Source organism: Podarcis raffonei, chromosome 3, assembly GCF_027172205.1.
Source record: "Podarcis raffonei isolate rPodRaf1 chromosome 3, rPodRaf1.pri, whole genome shotgun sequence".
NCBI lineage: Eukaryota > Metazoa > Chordata > Lepidosauria > Squamata > Lacertidae > Podarcis > Podarcis raffonei.
In genome coordinates this window covers 31,980,053-32,000,096 of record NC_070604.1, presented here as the reverse complement: position 1 = coordinate 32,000,096, position 20,044 = coordinate 31,980,053, and the positions used below count along the sequence as shown (strand labels likewise).

The 20,044-nt window shown below is 42.7% G+C and overlaps 1 protein-coding gene and 1 long non-coding RNA gene across 4 annotated transcripts; both read left to right on the top strand.

The window, feature by feature from the left end:
• The first annotated feature begins 294 nt into the window (after positions 1 to 294).
• Positions 295 to 7,322, top strand: E2F6 (E2F transcription factor 6). 3 transcript variants are annotated; one of them, XM_053381016.1, is made up of 7 exons: positions 310 to 503; positions 1,861 to 1,942; positions 2,917 to 3,133; positions 4,286 to 4,445; positions 4,577 to 4,690; positions 5,734 to 5,881; positions 6,432 to 7,322. In XM_053381016.1, exons 1-7 carry the CDS (start codon positions 426 to 428, stop codon positions 6,461 to 6,463), a joined length of 831 nt encoding a protein of 276 aa, XP_053236991.1. In that variant the 5' UTR covers positions 310 to 425; the 3' UTR covers positions 6,464 to 7,322. The 3 variants fall into 3 exon arrangements, with proteins under 3 accessions (XP_053236992.1, XP_053236991.1, XP_053236993.1); XM_053381018.1 differs by lacking the exon at positions 310 to 503 and adding an exon at positions 644 to 662; XM_053381017.1 differs by lacking the exon at positions 5,734 to 5,881 and having other exon boundaries at positions 295 to 503.
• On the top strand, positions 3,140 to 3,922 carry LOC128410184 (uncharacterized). Its single transcript, XR_008329410.1, has 2 exons — positions 3,140 to 3,303; positions 3,717 to 3,922. It is a non-coding gene; the product is annotated as an uncharacterized LOC128410184 (long non-coding RNA).
• Positions 7,323 to 20,044: the final 12,722 nt, after the last annotated feature.

The following is a 20,044-nucleotide window of genomic DNA, read 5'->3' as shown; positions in this document are numbered from 1 at the left end:
CAAGCAAGCGCCGCTCCCTGCATTTTGGCGGCGAACCTCTTCTCTGGTACTCACCTTGTCCTATTAAGTGGGCCAATTCTTGCCATCCCTTTCAATGTATCCTCTTACGACCGGGGGTGGGGGGTGGATATAAGGATAACAGTTCCTGAGGCACCGGTGAAAGGAAACGGCCATTGTGGGCTTTAATGGGGCGGCGCAACCCCACAAGGGTGGCTCTTTTAGGGGAGGGTTTGGGGGGGTCGCCTTTCCCAGGGAGCGGCCCCCGTGAGGCAGTCGGGAGGCTGTGAGGGCGGGCCTGTTCGGCAGAGGCGCCGGGGAAAGGCCGGCCCTTCCGCTTTCCTCACCGCAAGGCCGCCCGGCGGTTTCTCCCTCCGCCCCTCAGGCCCCGCCGGAGACTCCGCCTCTGGGGAGAGAGGGCGCCCAAGATGGCCGCTCCCGCTGTGGGGCACAGCCCCGAGCAGTCGTCGGTGCTGCTCCCGCAGCTCTCCATGGACCTGCTGCAAGTGAGTGAAGGCGGGGGAGCGGAGCGGGCGGCTTCGTGCGCCGCTTTCTCCAGGCCCGGCTCCGTCGGCTGCTTGCCAGCTCTGGAAACGGGGCTCTCGGGTCCTTGCGGCGGGGGAAGGCGAGAGAAGGGGGTCCTGAGGCCGGAGGAGCCCCGGCGGGTAATCCTCGTCGTCGTCCCCTCACCTCAGCTCGGGGCAGCGATCGCGGGCTGACGTTGGGACTCCAGGTCGGGGAGCGGGCGGGTTGGCCTGTGCTGCGAAGGGGCCTGGGGTCGCTGTTTTTGTGGGGAAGGGGACGGGATGGGATTGTGTGAAAGAACAAGTTCGAGAGAAAGAAAGAAAAAAGGAATAGGTTTAGGACCTTTCATGGAGTAGAATGGTGGACGTGTTTCCCTCGCTCACATTCACACAAACACACGCATGCACGTGTCTTCTTCCCTCAAGTTAAAACCATGCTGCTGCTGCTGCGTTTACTACTTGGTCTGTGGCTGCATCTTGAACCCCAGCCTTACCATTACTAAGCCGAACCTTTTTCGGTCCTCTTTTTTCCTTTTGTGATTTTTCAAGATAATGTTGGGTGTCTCGCACATTCTTCTGTGTTGAGGCGTGCACGTTTTTTGCTTCGGTTGCTTGTTTCGTGGGTCATTTGTGTCCACGCGTTTTTGTATTTTGAACCGCCGTGTGGTCCTTGGGTGAAGGGTGGAACGCAAAGTTAATAAATATGTAAAATATATAAAAATAGTGTTTCGTGAGATGGTGCTGAATGAAGCATTTGCCCATTGCGCCATTTCTCATATCCCTATGCAAATTGTGTTTTTTATATTTAATGAATAAAGTAATAATATTTATTGAATTTCTGTTCTGCCGTTCATCCAAGGATCACAGGGCGATCTTTCTTTCTTTCTTTCTTTCTTTCTTTCTTTCTTTCTATACCTCCCTATACCTGAAGGTCTTAGGGCAGTTCACATAAAATATCAAATACATAAAATCAAAACAAAAACAACAGCCCAATTTTAAAAACCCAAAAAAGAGCTTACAATATAAAAACTCATAAATGCATAACATAGTGACAAACAAAAACAATACAGCAACATTCCCCTTCACCTGTGAATTACAAAGAAGATGGGTAATGGCTGAACAAGTAAGTGTGTTTAAGGAAATATTGACCATCATTACTTGTAAGATACTGAGAAACCTTGAAGCTTCTTTCAGTACGCTTTGGAGACTGTATTTTCAGCAGCATATAACTTGGTTGTATAGCTGACACCAAATACCTATGATGAACGTTCGTTTATTATGTGAACTGGTCATGTCCCTAAGAAGAAATAATATTTAATTACCTACATATTTCTTATAGGCACACATTAAAGTTGAAAATGAAGATGATGTACACTTCGTGTCTTTTAATCGCAAAGAAACACCCTTTGTGAAAGTTAAAAGTAAGTTCTTTCATTTTTCCCATTAACACCTGATGGAATTTCTTACAACAGAAACTCATTTGATATACTGCAATCTACATCTAAGTATGTTTGTGATTAAAATTCGGAGAATCTTGAGTAGGAAGCTGCTGCCCTGCAACTTTCTATTCTAAAGTTTAGTCCATGTGAAAGTAATGATAAGTTTATACAAATGGCACAGTTAGGTATTGTTGTAAAAATTTGCCTATTCATTTTTAACTGAATGAGCTATACTGTGGGGTAAGGGACTGGCGTAAAGGCAACCACCATACTCAATGATGACCATATTCTGTCATCACTGAATGGGAAAAGGAAAACCCACTACTCTGAAAAACACAGAATGGAACACCACCACCAGTGCCCACCAGTCATGGGCCATGCCAGGCAAAAGCAATTCATTGATTATAATTGCGTCCAAACCAGGTTGTTACTGGGTTTTGTTTAATAATCCACCGTTCCTCAGGTTTGGCACCACAGGGAAATATTGTTCGTTTAACGATAGACGTGTTATCTTTGTAACCACGCAGGATATGGGGAGCAAATTAACCCAGGGCTCATGCAGGCTCATTCATGTGATAGGAAAGAATGGTTCCCCATTACATATGAATTGGCACAGCGAAAAGGGCCTGAGCAAATTTATGGCTGTGCATAAAAGCCAAATGTATACTGGCTGATAATTGTGAACGTTTATAACTGCTTTGAGGGTTGTTTTTTTTACAAACAAGTGGTATAGAAATTTTATTAAAGAAATGAATGAAATGAAATACAGTATCCATTTAATTTTCTGTTTTATAACAATTAGGCCCCTCCTGTAAAGATCTGGCAATCTGAAGGCAACCAAATTCCAACTTGCTTCATTGTTGAAGTGACTGATCTCAGGCAGGATGGTTTAATTCATCACCATGTTGATCACCATGTTGTCATAGGCTAACAAACTACTGTTTAACCCTGTACAGAGTCTATAAACAGCAGAAAGCCCCGCTATGATGGATCATTGGTTCATTTGACCAGGAGATTCATGGACCTTGTCAAAGTCTCACCAGAAGGGGTTCTTGATTTAAATGAGGTTTCTCGGACACTAGGAGTGCGGAAGCGAAGAGTGTATGATATCACAAATGTGCTGGATGGAATACATCTTATTCAGAAAAGGTCCAAGAACCTTATCCAGTGGGTGTAAGTTGATTTTCCATTATAGCTTTAAAACAAGAACTGAGATCTTGTGTTAATTAAGTGCAGCATTACTCTGTACTTTTTATGGATTGGACATGTACTAGAGCAATGCCTACCCTTCTGAACTCCTTCCTGTTGCATATCAGACAAGTGGTATCACTATTATCTTTTTGGTGCTGTCAGGGAACTGCCATCGGAGAAACAGGAGGTGAAAGGGCTCACAGAGGCTGAGAGAGACTTATCAGCTGAGGAGGGAACCAGCAGGGGGAGAGGAGGAGCGCCAAGGGAAAGTGAGTCGGAGGGAGGGCTCAGAGACACTTCCAGCGAAAATAGCGGGGAGGTTTCAGGACCTCCCATAGGGACACCCACTCCTCGGCGGAAACTGTCACGCCGAGAGTCCAGAAGACGCGTTTCCGTTAAGGAACTTTTATGTTGGAAGAAGTTCCGTAAACGCCCACTGTCCGATTCTACAAGCGACTGACGGAGCCATGCTTAAGGAGCTCCGTCACAGACAGAGGTTTGTGGACTTAGCCAAACTCTGAGGGACTAGGACTTTATGCACAAGCAGCTCATCATCCCATCACAGGTGCCTATCAAAGACCTTCCTTTCCCAATAAGCCCAAGTAAAGATTTTTATCCAAGTCTGATTATGTATTGGATTTCAAATTGTTTGTTTTTATACATGTTTCATTGTTTCTGTTTTTATAGTTGAATCACTTTGGGATGTTTTATGAGAAGCAATTCAGAAATGATATAAATAATCTCAATTGAGTAAAATGGCACTTGTTTATACATTGGTATTTGATTGTAGCCTTAATTATGCAACCTTATGCAACTCATATTATTAAACAAAGGTAGATTCTGTATATAATATACAAATATAGCATATAACACACAAATACATAGTCTGATCCTTTTCCAGATGTTCATGAGCTTAGGTGTGCCAAACTCTGCAGAGAACTAGGCTATTAGTAAGTATTCTCTAGGGCTTGGCTTCCTTTTATGAAACATGTAGCTGCCAATTGATAAATGTTCACTTCCAAGAGTTGACCATGTTCTTACCAAAAGCTCCTCTAGATATTGGTATGTAATGCAATGCTGCTTCTTTCTTTAGCGGGTGTGTGAAAGTCTAAAAAACTTCATATTCTATTTTAGTGGATCAGATATTAAGCATATTACTATCAGGACACCAGAGCATCAAAAGTTAAGAGATGAACTTTATGACTTAACAGAAATGGAGGAAGCATTAGATGAATTAATCAAGGACAGTGCTCATCAATTGTATGATTTAACAGATGACAAAGAAAAGGCAAGATATCCTTTTTCTGAAGCATTTGTAAGAGTTTTGACTTGCTGGCGTTGAGCAACTGCAATTAAAATAGTGCTAGTACTTCATATGAAAACATACATTCTACTGCTATTGAAATTCCTTGACAATCACGTACACTAGCTTATGTAACCTACCAAGATATCCGTAGCATTCAGACTTTTCAAGAACAGATTGTTATTGCAATCAAGGCTCCAGAAGAAACCAAAATGGAGGTACCAGCTCCTAAACAAGTAAGTGCATCCTGGCATGTTTTATAAATCACCTGGGTGGGGTTGGATGGCAGTTTAACAGACCTAGCTACACATGTTTTAAGGTCAAACTTAAGGTAGGGGGCAGGCACTTGAACCAGATCTCCTCCCTGAGTGGTATCATGTTCCTCTCCCACCCCGCCCACCAACCTGCCAGCCTCAGAAGTAAAGTAAGTTTATAGATGAGCAGCATCTATAGCAATTGGGATTTGGGACCCTTCTCAAACTTTTTGTGTGAAAAAACAATTTACAGTGGTGCCTCGCAAGACGAAATTAATTCGTTCTGCGAGTTTTTTCGTCTTGCGAATTTTTCGTCTTGCAAAGCACGGAACTGCACCTCTTCAAGCAATGCACCCTGGGTATTAACGGTTTTAAGAAAAAGGAAACAAACTTGCAAGACGTTTTCGTCTTGCGAAGCAAGCCCATAGGGAAATTCGTCTTGCGAAGTAACTCAAAAAACGAAAAACTCTTTCGTCTTGCGAGTTTTTCGTCTTACGAGGCATTCGTCTTGCGAGGTACCACTGTACTGTCTAGGACCTTAATTTTTTTTTTCTTTTCCAAATATGTCAAGGCCTTGAGTTTTACAACATCTCTACCTTTTATGAGAGGGACGCGGGTGGTGCTGTGGGTTAAACCACAGAGCCTAGGACTTGCCAATCAAGGTCGGCGGTTTGAATCCCCGCGACGGGGTGAGCTCCTGTTGCTCGGTCCCTGCTCCTGCCAACCTAGCAGTTTGAAAGCACATCAAAGTGCAAGTAGACAAATAGGTACCGCTCCGGCTGGAAGGTAAACGGCGTTTCCATGCGCTGCTCTGGTTCGCCAGAAGCGGCTTAGTCATGCTGGCCACATGAGCCGGAAGCTGTACGCCGGCTCCCTCGGCCAATAAACCGAGATGAGCGCCGCAACCCCAGAGTCAGCCACGACTAGACCTAGTGGTCAGGGGTCCCTTTACCTTTACCTTTTATGAGAATGTTTACTACAGCATGGGTCCAACCCTTCTCTCAGCCAATGTTGGTGTCTTGCAGGACTGCATAGAAGTACGCATCAAAAGCACAAAGGGACCCATTGATGTTTATTTATGTGAAGTGCCGTTGGACGATCCAAATACTGATGTTTTGAAAAATATGGATAACATCTCGCGTGAAAGTAGACAGGCAATGGATGATTATGGAGGTAAATATGGTAATGGTATGGATGCTTATAAAAATGACATGCAATTACAAGTTTCCTGCTCCTTGGAAACGTGGTTAAAACCTGTATCGGCATAAATGCATGTTGTCTGCTAATCTACAGATACACCTAGTCTCAGATGTGTGATAAGGAATCTTACTTTTTTATTTTAATTATTTCAATATAATTAATAAAATGATTAAGGAGTTTAGGGTAGGTGACAGTTCAACATCTGGGAATAAAATAGAGGCTCAGTATGGACTAGGAAAAAACCTCAGTGGGCAGACAGAAGCTGGGTTAGAAAGAGCCACCCCTTATCTAAAGTTTTAGTCTTAAACATTGCGAAACACTTAGGTTACATTAATATCTGTTACATTTCTGAGTTTTTACTGCTCAAGTTCACCCCACTGGTTTCAATGTGATTTAAAGCACAAGTTGTTTTTGGATTTTACCCCCATACCAAAATATGTTCAGCAGATTACCTGAATGTGGTTTGCTATTCCAGTATATTCCTTTTCTTCAAATGGCTTGTCTTTTGTGTCCACCTCTACAGTGAGCAATATCAGAGATACGAAGAACTGCTAGATTACTGAGGCATTTGATTACTGAGCTTCCACTTCATGGACTTCCCTGGATGTGCTTCATGGAGGGCCAGTGCAGGCACCACAAATTTCTGTCTCAACTACAGTTAAGAGAACAAGAGCAGGCACTGGATTTGCGGACTCTCTGCCTTGAGCTAATATTTCCCCCCTAACCTTTCCTTTGGCACAGAAGTTGAGGGTAAAGTCACATCTTGCCTTCCCCTTTTCATGCTGGTTTTGCTCTGGAATAATGTGTTCACAACTAAATGACGAAGTTATACTGTGCTGTCATGCTAAAAAAAAATTCTTAAATTAAAAATGTGAAAACGTGGATTAGGGTTGTCATTTTATACAGGTCTTGTGTGCCGCATATTATAGCCACCCTAAACTATTTAATGTGTCATTAAAGGGCCCCTCTTTCATCTTCATACATGGAAGTGGCAATGAACATGAAGTTGTAATTAACTGCTTAATAAAAAAATATTAGCTCTTCAGAACTGACTGACCCTGGAACAAAACATGCTCAGTAAGGGACCATTTTTGAAGAAATGCACTTTAGTTCTGAAGCTGCACTATTGCCCAGTGGAATTGTTAAACCATTATTCCACTGTAAAGATTTGGAAAAGGAAATGTTTCACACAAGAACAAGACTACAGAAAACAAGGTGATTTTTATTTTCATTTCATGGATGTTGTTCATGTGATATGCCTTGAACTCTGTATGAAACTGGCTTGAAGTCCTCAAGAAGCTGAAATTGCTTGGTTCATGTGTATATATGTATATCATGTTTAAATGGTTATCAGTGGAAATTTGGGCTGCCTCTGTACAGTAAAATTCAAATAAACACTAACTGATAAATACTACACATACAAAGTATTTGTCATTTTTGTTTGACTTTGAAGGTCCATTGATTTACAGTTGTTTCAAACCTTTCATGTATGAATTTATAGTCTGTGAACTATAAATTGCAGGAGCAGTCGGAAGGTAGATTGAGGTCTATCAGATGAGTTTTGGGTGACTCTTCCCCCAGCCCTGCCTAATTAGGCTGCAGAAATGAAGGAAATGGGGAGGGGAAAAGGAGAGACCTGGAATGGTTTTACTTGAAAGCACCATCTTCATTCCCAAATTCAAAGCATCCACCACTATTCTGCACTTGGCAGCAGCTCATGGATCTTGAGTTTCTAGGAAAAATAACATGGATCCTATACACTTGAAATCTGCCCTCTCCTAAACTAAAACATACATTACAACAGGGATGTTTCTTTTCATAAATGAAGCAAAGTCTTACACATGTTTACTACTACTACTACTACTACTACTACTAATAATAATAATAATAATAATAATTTTATTATTTGTACCTTTCTGGCTGGGTTTCCCTAGCAACTCTGGGTGGCTTACAGCATATCTAAAAACATAATAAAAACATCAAGCATTAAAAACCTCCTGACACAGGGCTGCGTTCTGATGTCTTCTGAAAGTTGTGTCATTCTTTATCTCCTTGACATCTGAAGGGAGGGCGTTCCACAGGGAGGGCACCACTGCCAAGAAGGCCCTCTGCCTGGTTCCCTGTAACTTCACTTCTTGCAGTGAGGGAACCACCAGAAGACCCTTGGAGGTGGACCTCAGTGTCCAGGCTGAGCGATGGGGGTGGAGACCCTTCTTCAGGTATATTGGGCTGAAGCCGTTTAGGGCTTTAAAGGTCAGCACTGGAAGCCAGTGAAGATCCTTTAGGACCGGTGTTCTATGCTCCTGGTGGCCATTCCCAGTCACCGGTCTAGCTACTTGGAAGCAAGATTCACTGCATTCAAGGGAGTTAAGTGTACATGGGATTGCGGTTTCTCCTTTTGCATGTAGTATCAAAACATAATTGCTTTACAACAGTGTTTTGTTTTTCTAACTTGGTGCATAATTAACATATTTTATCTTGTCTCAAATTTCAGAAATGTAGGAGTACTACAAATTGGGTAACTGAGCAGTCTAATCCCAGTTTGCCCTGGGCTGGAAAAGAGGGTTTGGGTTGCGTGGAGGCATATCCATTCACTGACGTGGCGCTCTCCCATCAGTCCGTCAAATGTGTGGGCGAGTGGAAGTGCCAGCTATCAGCAGACGTGCCAAAATGGGAGGCAAGGCTGAGCTAGCTTCGGCTCTGTTAGATTCTGAGGTGGCTCCATTGTCACTGCTGGTGGCATTGGTCCTGATCGTTCTAGTTCCAAGAAAAGTCAACAAGCAGGGCCAAAGAACACATGGACTGCACTACCTTATAGTTTCATAACTAGTAATAAAAATTCTCTGGGTTGTAGCCCAGTAATTCCTTCCATAAATAAAGTTAATAGAAGTACAGATTATGGACTATGCCATGATAGAGTGTTTGTTGTGGGGGAGGAAGGGAAAGAAGAATGTTAGCCGCTTTGAGACTCCTTTGGGTAGTGATAAAGCAGGATATCAAATCCAAACTCCTACTACTACTTCTTCTTCTTCTTCTTCAGAAGTAATGGTTGGAATTCTCCCTCCTTACTCAGCTCTCCTATGCAGACAAACTGGAGCAATCAAGTTTCCTGGGGCTGCATTTTCATAGGTTGGTTGTATGTAGAACAGGACTTCCGCAGCCTGTGTTTCCGTTTGGGAGAATCCTGGACTTAACACTCAGGAGTTCATTTGAGAACAAGGGACAAGAAGATCTAAGAGAAATTACCTTGGCACCTCCTCTAGTCGTTCCCAGATTTCGCTATCATAACATCCCACAGGGTCTTGGTTCTGCTTTCAATAGAGGTTTTGGTAGCTTAAATTTCTCCGTTCCATCCCTCCACCCTGTTCCTATTACAGTTCATACGGCTTGAAGTTAAATTGTGGCTGAAGAAGAGAAACTGTGTTAGGTGTTTCGTTGATCCACCATATGTGATGCCAGTTAAACAACCAGAAATCGAATCTATGCAAGCCTAAGCAGGTGGTGGCAGTAGCCAGGGGACCTTGCCAAAAGCAGTTCTTGTGGAGGCTCCAGAACAGAAACCTTGTCATGCTTATCCATACCTTGTACCCAATTTGCTGCTGGAATGTGCTGTACGTGGAGCTGCTCTCACCTCCTGACCAATTTTGTGTGCTCAGTTATATATTGCAGTCTGTTTTTGAAGAAATGTATTAGTTGCTAGTTTGCTTCCTGGCTGAATTCAGTCAGCCGATTTAAAGTATACAATAAACCTTCACAGTACAACATAAAACATTTTAATTGTACATTACCAATTGTTATGAGTGATAAGCCTTCAAAATGAAAAACGATGGAGGAACAGAAGCCAAACTTCTGCATATCGTTGAGGTGATAAGACTCTCTAGATCCCACAACATTGTGTTTTATATCATGTTTGTGGAGCGACTCGAGTAAAACAGCCTAAGGAGAAGCTCACTAGAGACATACAACATAGACATATATGCATGTATTTGGTCGGAATTTCATCAGAAGCTAGAAGGGCTTCCACCTAGGAAATGTATGGAAAATATGGTGCTGTAATATCTTGTGTGTTTAAAGTGAGGATTTCTTACTGTATTTCCTGAGGAAGTTTGGACATAAATATTAGTCTCTCATCTACTGCTGTTGTTCTGGAGACTTCACCTTTCATAATTGCATATTATATTGGGTTGAATTCAAGGTACAGTCGTACATCGGGTTAACTTAATTCGTTCTGGAGGTCCGTTCTTAACCTGAAACTGTTCTTAACCTGAGGTACCACTTTAGCTAATGGGGCCTCCCACTGCTGCCACGCAATTTCTGTTCTCATCCTGAAGCAAAGTTCTTAACCCGAGGTACTATTTCTGGGTTAGCGGAGTCTGTAACCTGAAGTCTCTGTAACCTGAAGCGTCTGTAACCTGAGGTACCACTGTACTGGTACTTACCTTTTAAATCCATTCCTGGTCTGATACTCACACACTTTAAGAGACACAGCTTTCTAGTTTAGTCCTTACAGCAGTTTCAGTCAGCTGCCCAGGCCCTGTTACTTCACAGCGGTAGAATTGTAGAACTGTAGAACTTCAAACTTGAAAGGGACATCAGCTGCAAGGGCCTTTACTGCAGTTACTCCCAAATCCTGGAATGTCGCCCTGTGAGAAACTCGCTGTTGTGGCCATGTCTTTCTGAAGAGTGCAAAACTTACCTTGGCAGCCAATGTGGCTCATTGACTGACTCTGCTATATAAATCATTGTACAAAATCACAGTTGTCATGTAACAAACTGCTTTCTTACTCCAGGTGGCAGTCTTGTGCTTTTGAGAGAAATCAGACTCTCCCTTTCTATGCATTATGATGATTCCGGCAGTGCTTCTGTGGTGTCGAGATAGCCAAATGTTTGTTTTCAGCGCGAACGGATTATTTTGATGACACATTGATAAATCTGTGTAGTCAAGTGGTTATTACTTCCTATTTTAAAAGGCAAAACGGGTACAACTTCTACCGGAGACAGTAAAGAAGCTGCGCTTTGCATAAGGGTGAAGCTCATTCCGTGCCCCTGGTATTGGTGATCTCAACCATCTTCCCATATGCAGCCCTAGGGATGTGAACGTTGGTTTAACTGTCACTGGGGGACCTTAATTAACAGCTAAGCAGAGGCTGAAGTATGCAGAAGAACAGAAGAATACACACATTCTGGTTGACTGCTGCAGTTTTAGAATTTTAAGCAATCAACTGGCGCTAAACTAGGGGAGCCAGAAGAAGTGAATATGGCTGGGTGCTAGTCAGCAATGATCAGTCAGGCTTGGCTAGTGTTTGGTGACACCTAGAATAAGAAGAGGATCAAGGGAGAAGAGACTTGAAAGGGAGGCTGAGGAGTTTGGTGGCCCAAGGCTTGCTGGTGGCTAAAGGCTAGCTGAAGAGGGCAAAACATATTTACAGAGGGGTCAATTTTGTTTACAGAGCTGAGAGGGGAGAAGTAGTGAGCGAGTCAGTCTGCAAATCTAGGCTCTGGTAGGAAAGCTAGAGGTACTGTAGATTCCATGATGGGACAGCAAAAACAGATCTGCGCTTCAGTAGGTTGATGGTAGTGGTTGAAACAGAGGCTTCAACAAAATATCCTAGTAATTATATAGTGTTGGTGAGGCTAAAGTGGGGTGGAGGAAATGCAAGTGCAAATGGGAAAGGTGCTTTAATAAGGTTCCTCAAAACTGTCTTGTTTTAGTAGTGGTGTAAAATAAAGCTTTGGTATTTAAAGTGACAGTAGCAAGTTGACGCATTTAAAGAGACAGTGCTATATTAAAGTAACCACATAAGCTTGTGCCCTACCTAATCTTGTAATAAATAAGCACTGATATATTTGTTGACTATAGTAATTATATTTTACGAGCTTTGTACCATGCCTATATTCCGCAGTTACTCTAGGGTTAATTGCAGGATAAGGGTGCAATGGGTATAAGTTATTTTAAATGGTGGCAGCAATACGGTTTGAAGAACCACTGGAGGGGAAGTTTTGGGGGTTTTTAAAATAGGAATACCCTTCTTCCTTCACCGCAGTGCCAAGCCATTTAGGGATTTAAAGGTAAACGCCAGAACTTTGAACTGAGCCCAGAAACAAATAGTCAGCCCATAAAGTCTCTCTAAACAAGTGAGATAATTCGAAACGGGAGCACTAACCCAAAGTCTACCTGCCACACTTCACACAAGCTGAAGCTTCTGAACAATTCTGAAAGACAACCCCATGCATAATGTGTTGCAGTAGTCCAAAAGAGCATGGATAACCATGGCTGGACAATGGATGCTGCTAATGTACCACTCAAAACCGGTGAAAGACACTCCATGCTCCAAGGACACTTGCAGCTCCATACATGACACTGGGCCTCTGATCTATCAGGATAAAGCCTCAGTTTGTTGACCCCCTTCAGGTCTATTACCAAACCCAGGCACTGATTCAGCCCTTCCACAACATCAGCTGACTTGAATGACAAGGAGAAATATATCAACAAGCATTTGCTACAGCTTTAGTTCCAAAGAGTTCTGGGACTCCATTACTCATGCAGATCAGACATTGTTTATATTTGAAGTCACAGTCATCTAAAATAACTGGGTAGAACCACATCAACCTAACATTTGGGGTAAAAGAACTAGACAGCAGCAGCAACGCCCTGTCCCAAAAAAAGGTGAATGGAAGCATCTTTAATCTTTATTTAGAGAGCAAACTGCAACCAAACCAGTGTTTGTGTGTATTTTTCTAGATTGTCCTTTATCATGAGAATTGAGATATTAGGAATGTCTTTGCATATTGAGCATCTCTGTCACATGTTTTCTGTGAGTTTTTTGTCACAAGTACTCGGATCGGCAAAACAATAATTCCTAAATACCCTGGGCACAAAGATGGGATGTGCCTAAGTCCTGCTGAAATGTGAGGGATTTGTCAGTCACAATGACCAATGTCATGCTTAGATAGTTTGTAATAAACTGTGTCTGGGCTATACCAATTCAGACAGCAGGTGGGGGAATCTCATGAATGGCTGCCCTGACCATTTAAAAACTTGTGCATAGAAAACTAGACAATCAGTAAGGCGAATGATAGGCTGGAAATTGTCTCCCTAACAGGCTACTTTCTCACTGTAGAGAAGTTCCCTTGTACTGTATCTGTAGTCTGTAGTCTGAATTGGTACATTCCAAGAATAAGTTTATGATGCAATGAGCTGTGTGCTTGGACTAGGACCAAATTAAGATGCATATAACTTTCTCCCTTCCTTTCTCTCTTCATTTGCTCAATGAAACTGCTTAGTTCTATATCTAAGCCACACTTTAAAAATTAATTTCATACAAATCTATAATGCAAGCAAGATACTGTACTGTATTTTGGGCCTCTGTATTTTGTACTGACCAAACTGCGGGAGGCAGTGGAAGACAGAAGTGCCTGGCGTGCTCTGGTCCATGGGGTCACGAAGAGTCGGACACGACTAAACGACTAAACAACAACAATTTTGTACTGCAATTCTTAGGTTGTATAATATTTATGCTAAAGTTTTCGTTGCACTGTATAATATATGTGAATATCCTCTCTAAGGAAAGAGATTTTGTTTCAGCTAAGGACAACCACAGTGAATAAATTTTAGCAGCAGTCCTCTGAACATTTGGCAGACTGATGATGTGTGGACTGCAATTCAAGTGCATGTTCAAGAAAATGCTACTGAGACTGGGCAGCTATATAACTACCATTTCCTCTGTTTGTAATAGCTGGGGGGCAGTGAGGGAGACAATAAAAAGTTTAAGCCTTCAAAAGGGTCATTTGGTGTGAACGAAAGATTTAAGTGCCTAAAATTCAACCTCCTGTTTTTAGGTTACATTTTTACAACACAGTTTTGGTTTAAGATTTCAGCTATGGTGTCTCAGATTGTAAGAATGCAGCTGGAAGGCAACACAGAGATGTCCAAATGTTCTCTGAATTCTAAATATATCAAACTTTCTGGAAATGTAGTTGCTTGGAAATCAACAAATGACAACACAAACTGCTTGCCTATAGCTCGGCTTAAAGTATGTGTTTTGCTTTTTGTTTTGTTCCCTCTGCTGTCTCTACAGCAGCAATGAGTAGTTGATTCTCTCAAAAGTATAAATCAAGCTGGAGTGATGTGAGCTAAGATGGGATTTTTGTATTCATCTGCAAAATTAACAGTGCAGTTTTCAGCCAACCAGACACACACACACACACACAGAGAGAGAGAGAGAGAGAGAGAGAGAGAGAGAGCGCATAGTAGAATCCATATATATATATGACAAGCAAGTGGATAAGGGTGATCCAGCACATTGTGTACTTGGCCTTTTGAAAGGCTTTTGACAAAATTCCTCACCCAAGGCTCCCGTGTAAATTTAGCAGTCATGTGATAAGAGAAGAGGTATTCGTATGGATTGGCAACTGGTTAAAAAACAGGAAGCTGAAGGGAGGAATACAGAGACAGCTCTCACAATGGAGGGATGTAAGCAGCAGGTATCTATTCTGTGGGAAGGTACCGGGCCTATGCTTTTTAACTTGTTCACAAATGGCCTGGAGAGATGGGTAAGCCAAAGCTACAGATAAGCCTACATTATGCAGGGGTATGAAAAACAAAATGGGATTGTGAGGCGCCCCTAAAGTATTTCTCCAAACCAAGTCAATGGGTATGAACATGCCTAATGCTATTAAGTGTAAAATGAGAGGGGGGCAATAAATCCTACCACATATAGATATGCTGATGGGATCTGCGCTGGCAGTAATTGTTCAGGAAAAGGCTGAGGACAGCAACTGTCCTATTAGTGACCTTTTGCAAGCTGCTATGCAAGTCTTTTGGCTAAAGAACTGGGTAAAAATGCTGTAAATAAATAAATCTTGGCGTTGTGGTGGATAGCTCCATGAAAACATCAACAACGCAGTGTGTGGCTGTGTACAAGGCAAATTTCATGCCAGCGATAACCAGGAAAGGGATTTAAAATAAAAATGCTGACATTGTAATAATCCCTTTACACAAATCTTTGGTGCTTGGAATACTGTATCTCTTGTTCTGTTTGATGCACCTCAAAAGGGATACTCTAGAACTGGCAAAGATGCCACCCAAATGACCAGGGGCCAAATGATCTCCCTCCTACTGCAGCCCCATAACTCATTGTTCAGGTTATGAACTTAATTCGTTCTGGAGGTCCATTCATAACCCGAAACCATTATTAACCTGAGGTGCGCTTTCGCTCATGGGGCCTCCCACTGCCGCCGTGTTGCCGGCACACGATTTCTGTTCTCATCCTGGGGCAAACAATGGTTCTGATCAAAAGATCCATGCAATTGTCCCTAATTTACATGTTCTTTGCAGGGAATAAGTTACCACCTGATTTGCTCAAGGTCACACAGGACAGCCAGTAGACTATAATTCCATTCCAGATAAACATTTGAAAAACAAACCTTGTAACCCAAGGTACTACTTCCGGGTTAGCGGAGTTTGTAACCCAAAGCATTTGTAACCCGAGGTACCACTGTATAGTTTCTGTATATATAGTTTAACATTGTTCTTCTTTGGGGTAGTTTGTCCACCTTTGGTCTGTACCTGGCACTTGGCTCTCATCTTTGACTCCTAGAATCTGTCGGCATGCGGCAGCGGCCACACCCTGGGAACATCTTCAACTGGCCAGATCAACCAGGTGAGGGTAGCCACAATGAGTGGATGAGACCAATAGTGGGTCCAAGAGTCAAGAAGGTGGTTTGTGCATGAGCTGTAGAGGGTTGTGAGGGGCAGCTGGGGCTCATCAACCTGGGAAGGTAGCCCATCTAGAAAAGGAAAACTGATGCTAAACCTCTGCTGCCTTGCAGGATATCTGCAGAAGAAGAAAAGGCTCAGGAGCAAACCCTACACAAATCCCAAGTGGAGAGCTTAAGACAGTTGGATGGTGCCTTTTATGCCTCCTTCCAGCAACTCCTGCAGCCAAACTGTTGCCACGTGTATTGCTATGCTTTCCTTTGGACCACATCAACAAGGCTGGGAGGATGGCTGTTGTCTGGGCAGCCCAGGACCTCCATGCACACTGCCCAGGCCTGGGGAGTCCACTTTGGTGCTGCTAACATACTGGTTTGATTTGACCCTTGGAGGCTCACTCCATTGTCTCTAAAGACAAACGGATGCCAACAACTGACTGCTTCTGAACTTTCAGCATGTGCCCACATATTTCCCAAAATATATCTGCAACTGCAAGTGCTCTGCTGTACTGTTCTTTTTCACTGAAAGTCAGTAGCATGCCTGCAGCTTATATGTATTTCTGAGGAATCACGGAATAGACACAACTATGTGTTTGATGTTCTTATGCTCCCGCAGAGTTCTCCTCTTGGCTTTTGGTGGCTCGGACTGAGCAAGGGGATCAGGGTTCCAGGAGCCACAGTAAAGAGCTAGGCTGAAGGCTGAGTTCCAGAGAAAACAACTATATGAAGCAAGTCACTAGGAGCCTTAGCGTCAAGTTGCTCAGACTTACACACCAAGCAAGCCTGAAGTAAGATTTATATAGGGTCTGCCAAGCCGCTACTCAAGTCTTCTGGTGCAGCTGGGCTGCAGCATAGCAAAGATTAGGCCAGTAACTCAGTGGTTTAGGAAACTAGGTGCAATGGGCTCTGCTGCTAAGAATGCCCTGATGGTGTAGTGCTTGCAGAAATGGATGCAAGGTTCTTAAGTTCTGCACCTGCGTGGGGCAACTTTTCTTTTAGATATGCTTTAGCACCAGAGGCATGGAGAAGTTGGTGTGCAGATACACCCAAAAACTTAGGAAAAGAACCCTTCAGGGATAGCAGGAAAGCATTCTTAACACTCTGGCCTGGGGATATTTTTGTCCCTGCAAGTGTGATGGACGCAGCTTAATGTTGGCAGCTTTCAAGGCAAATTATTTGGCTTGGGTACTAGTTTGATTGCTTTTTCTAGCTTTACTGCCAAGGTTTGTTTTTTAAATGTTTATCTGGAACGGAATTATAGTCTACTGGCTGTCCTGTGTGACCTTGAGCAAATCAGGTGGTAACTGATTCCCTGCAAATAACATGTAAATTAGGGACAATTGCATGAATCTTTTGATCAGAACCATTGTGAGGCCTACTAATTAAATTTCCATCTGCTTCTCAGTTCTGCAGTTTGACTCATTAGAAAAGTGGCAAATTAATTAATCTGTAATTGTGCTAGACCAGACTCCATTCACAAAGCAAACACATTACTGTGTATTTGCCAGGCTCCCCAAACTATCCGAGTTAATGCAAAACTTGTCAGCTACTGTTTTTGCATCCTGCCCTTGTGTACTTCCAAAGCCCAGGGCAGTCATTCTGTATCCCTGCACCAAGCCAGTTAAACTGAGACTGCATCGTTCCAAAAGTGGGCTTCAATCCAGATCTTTTCAATTTATATATATTATAAGACATGATTTCATCCTATTCCCTGGCATTCAACTAATAATGCAGTATGCCAGTCAGTAACTGCTTACAATTTACATCCAGAAACAGAAACTATTGCTTACAAAATCTTCCTTACGTAACTATCTGTGTAACAAGAAAGTTGTACTGTATTAAGGAAGCAGGCAGTGAGGAACTGCCATCTGCCCTCACGGCTACTTTCAACATTTGGGATAGGCCCCTCTTCTGGAGACAATTATTACCAACTGCCTTGTGAGGATGAACCCCATTTGCTTTGGGTGTGATGGTATCAATTTGGGCCACATTAGCCTACCTGCCACAACAAAGTGGCAGATTCTGCCTAGGTCTCAGACATGCCCTGTAAGTGCAACAACAACTGGCTGTATTACAGCAGTTCCAGGAGCTATGACACCATGATTTTTTTCTCAGAGGCTGCTAAGGCCTATTTGTGGATGTGTTTTTTAAAAAAATGTGATCAGCCCATTTCCATCCAAGGTGGTCCTTATAAATTATTTATAAATTAGAATGTTGTGCCTAAGTTTTATTGTTTTCCTTTTCCTTCCCCATTCTTATTTTCTTGCATGTCCTTTTGATTGTAAACCTGAAGATAGGGACTATGTTATTTTTATTGGTTTGTGAGTTGCTGTGGGAACTTTTCTAACTGAAGACCAGGGTATAAATGCTTTAAATAAGTAATTTTAAAAAGTAAACAATAAAATTAACTGCCAAGCTAATCTCATACAATACTAGGAGAGGTAAACTCAGGGTTGTGGGTTAGAGCCTCGTGTTGGGCAAAAGATTCCTGCATTGCAAGGGGATGGACTTAGATGACCCTCGCGGTCCCTTCCATCTCTACAGTTCTATGATTCTACTACTAAGTGACAACGAATGCTGTTGGCATCCGTCTGTCTTGAGAGACAATGGAATGCACCTCCAGGGATGAACTCAAACCGTGTGTTAGCAGTACTGAAATGACCTCTCCAGGGTCACATTACAAACTGTGAAGTTACTGTGATTGCTACAAAGCACAACTAGATTGCATGATTGCTTGAAAAGAAGATTAATGCCCAGGGGTTCAAATTATGGGCCAGGAACCCTGAAACATAGGGGAGAAATGATTCACTGCTGTGAGAACATAAAAAGGCACTGGGGATATTCTTTGTGGCCAGCAACAACTATGGTATGTAAAGAAATCAACTATTTAATGTCTGCCCTTCATGTCAATACCTTTTAATATTTAATCATCTTAAAACAGAAGATTCTTGCATGTAGCAGTCGACTGCATCACACATTATGTGATAATCTCCACACAATGACATGAGATCCGAGTATGTACACACGGATGTACATATGCCTCAAACCATTTTGGCAAGTTTTCTACTCAGTACACAGGGTGGAATGAAACAAAAAAAATTTAACTCTAACATTGTACATACGTTATTCAAGGTCAGAAGTGGATTCTGCTTTGCAAAGGTGGAGAGAATGAGATTGTTTGAGCCTCCATTTATTGTATTCTGGAGATGAGGATTACAAATTGAAGGAACACATAACAGGAGGTTTAAAATCTCCCCTTGTGGCACTGTATTGGAATGTTTCAGGAAAGAAGGGGAGAAAAAACAACCCCAAGAAATTCAACAGATACAGCTTCTTCATCCACCTGATGCTTGGAAAAAGCTTCTTTTTTGCATTTCTGTATTTCATGCATGTTTGAGGCATAGAAACCAAAACCAAAAATAGGAGGCAGTCACCACAGTAGAGAAATTGCAACTTGAAAACTTTATTAGGGCCAAAATTCACAATGTGGTATGTAGTTACAAAGAACCGTTCCTAGGGTTGCCATATTTTGAACTAGGGGCCTTGTAGTTATAACTCTTAACAGTAGTTTGATCTCCAGTAATGAGTACATGATCATGTTTAAATCCATGCAAATAACATACCGGTATTTCACTGGTACATCTCCACAGGCTGGTCCTTTTTGAAAGGCACAAAAGGAGGCCAAGATATGGTCAGTTGGCAACCCTGACTCTTTTTCAAACTACAATTTCTGCTGACTCTCTGAAGATGTTGAGATATGAATATACAATGACTCAACGGAACCCACCTATGGCATCATCATCTACTCAGCCAATCACCTTTCTTCTCTCTATCCCCTTATGATTCGAAGCTTGCTCAACAGATGACAACCGGCAGTTGACTACTGGTGCTTGAGGGTACCAGTATCAACGTTATAAAAATGATCGTCGTCTTCTTTATTTTTATCTTTTCTATGCTGATAGCCCTCTTGGAGGTAAGTGATAAATAAAAGGAAGTACCCCCGAATATAAGCTGCACTGTTTTCCAATTTCAGACCCTGAAAAGTTAAAGTGCGGCTTATAATCGCGACCTTTTACCATATGCTGCTGAAAGCGGCTGGGGAGTGCAGGCTGCCAACCAGTTTGGAGGCTAGGGAGCTGCGCGCCCATCTCCCAGCTGGTTGGCCGTGTGTGCAGCTCTCTACAATCATTTCGATATACTGGTAACTAAAACCCTAAACCTAAAGTACCGTATTTTTTGCCCCATAGGACGCACTTTCCCCCCTCCAAAAATGAAGGGGAAATGTGTGTGCGTCCTATGGGGCGAATGCAGGCTTCAGGAAGCTATCCGCAAGCCTTGGGAGCCCAGCGGGAGTTCCCACCGGGCTCCCAAGGCTTGTGGACAGCAGCCTGCAGCCCGAAACCCGGGGAGTGCAGCGGAGCG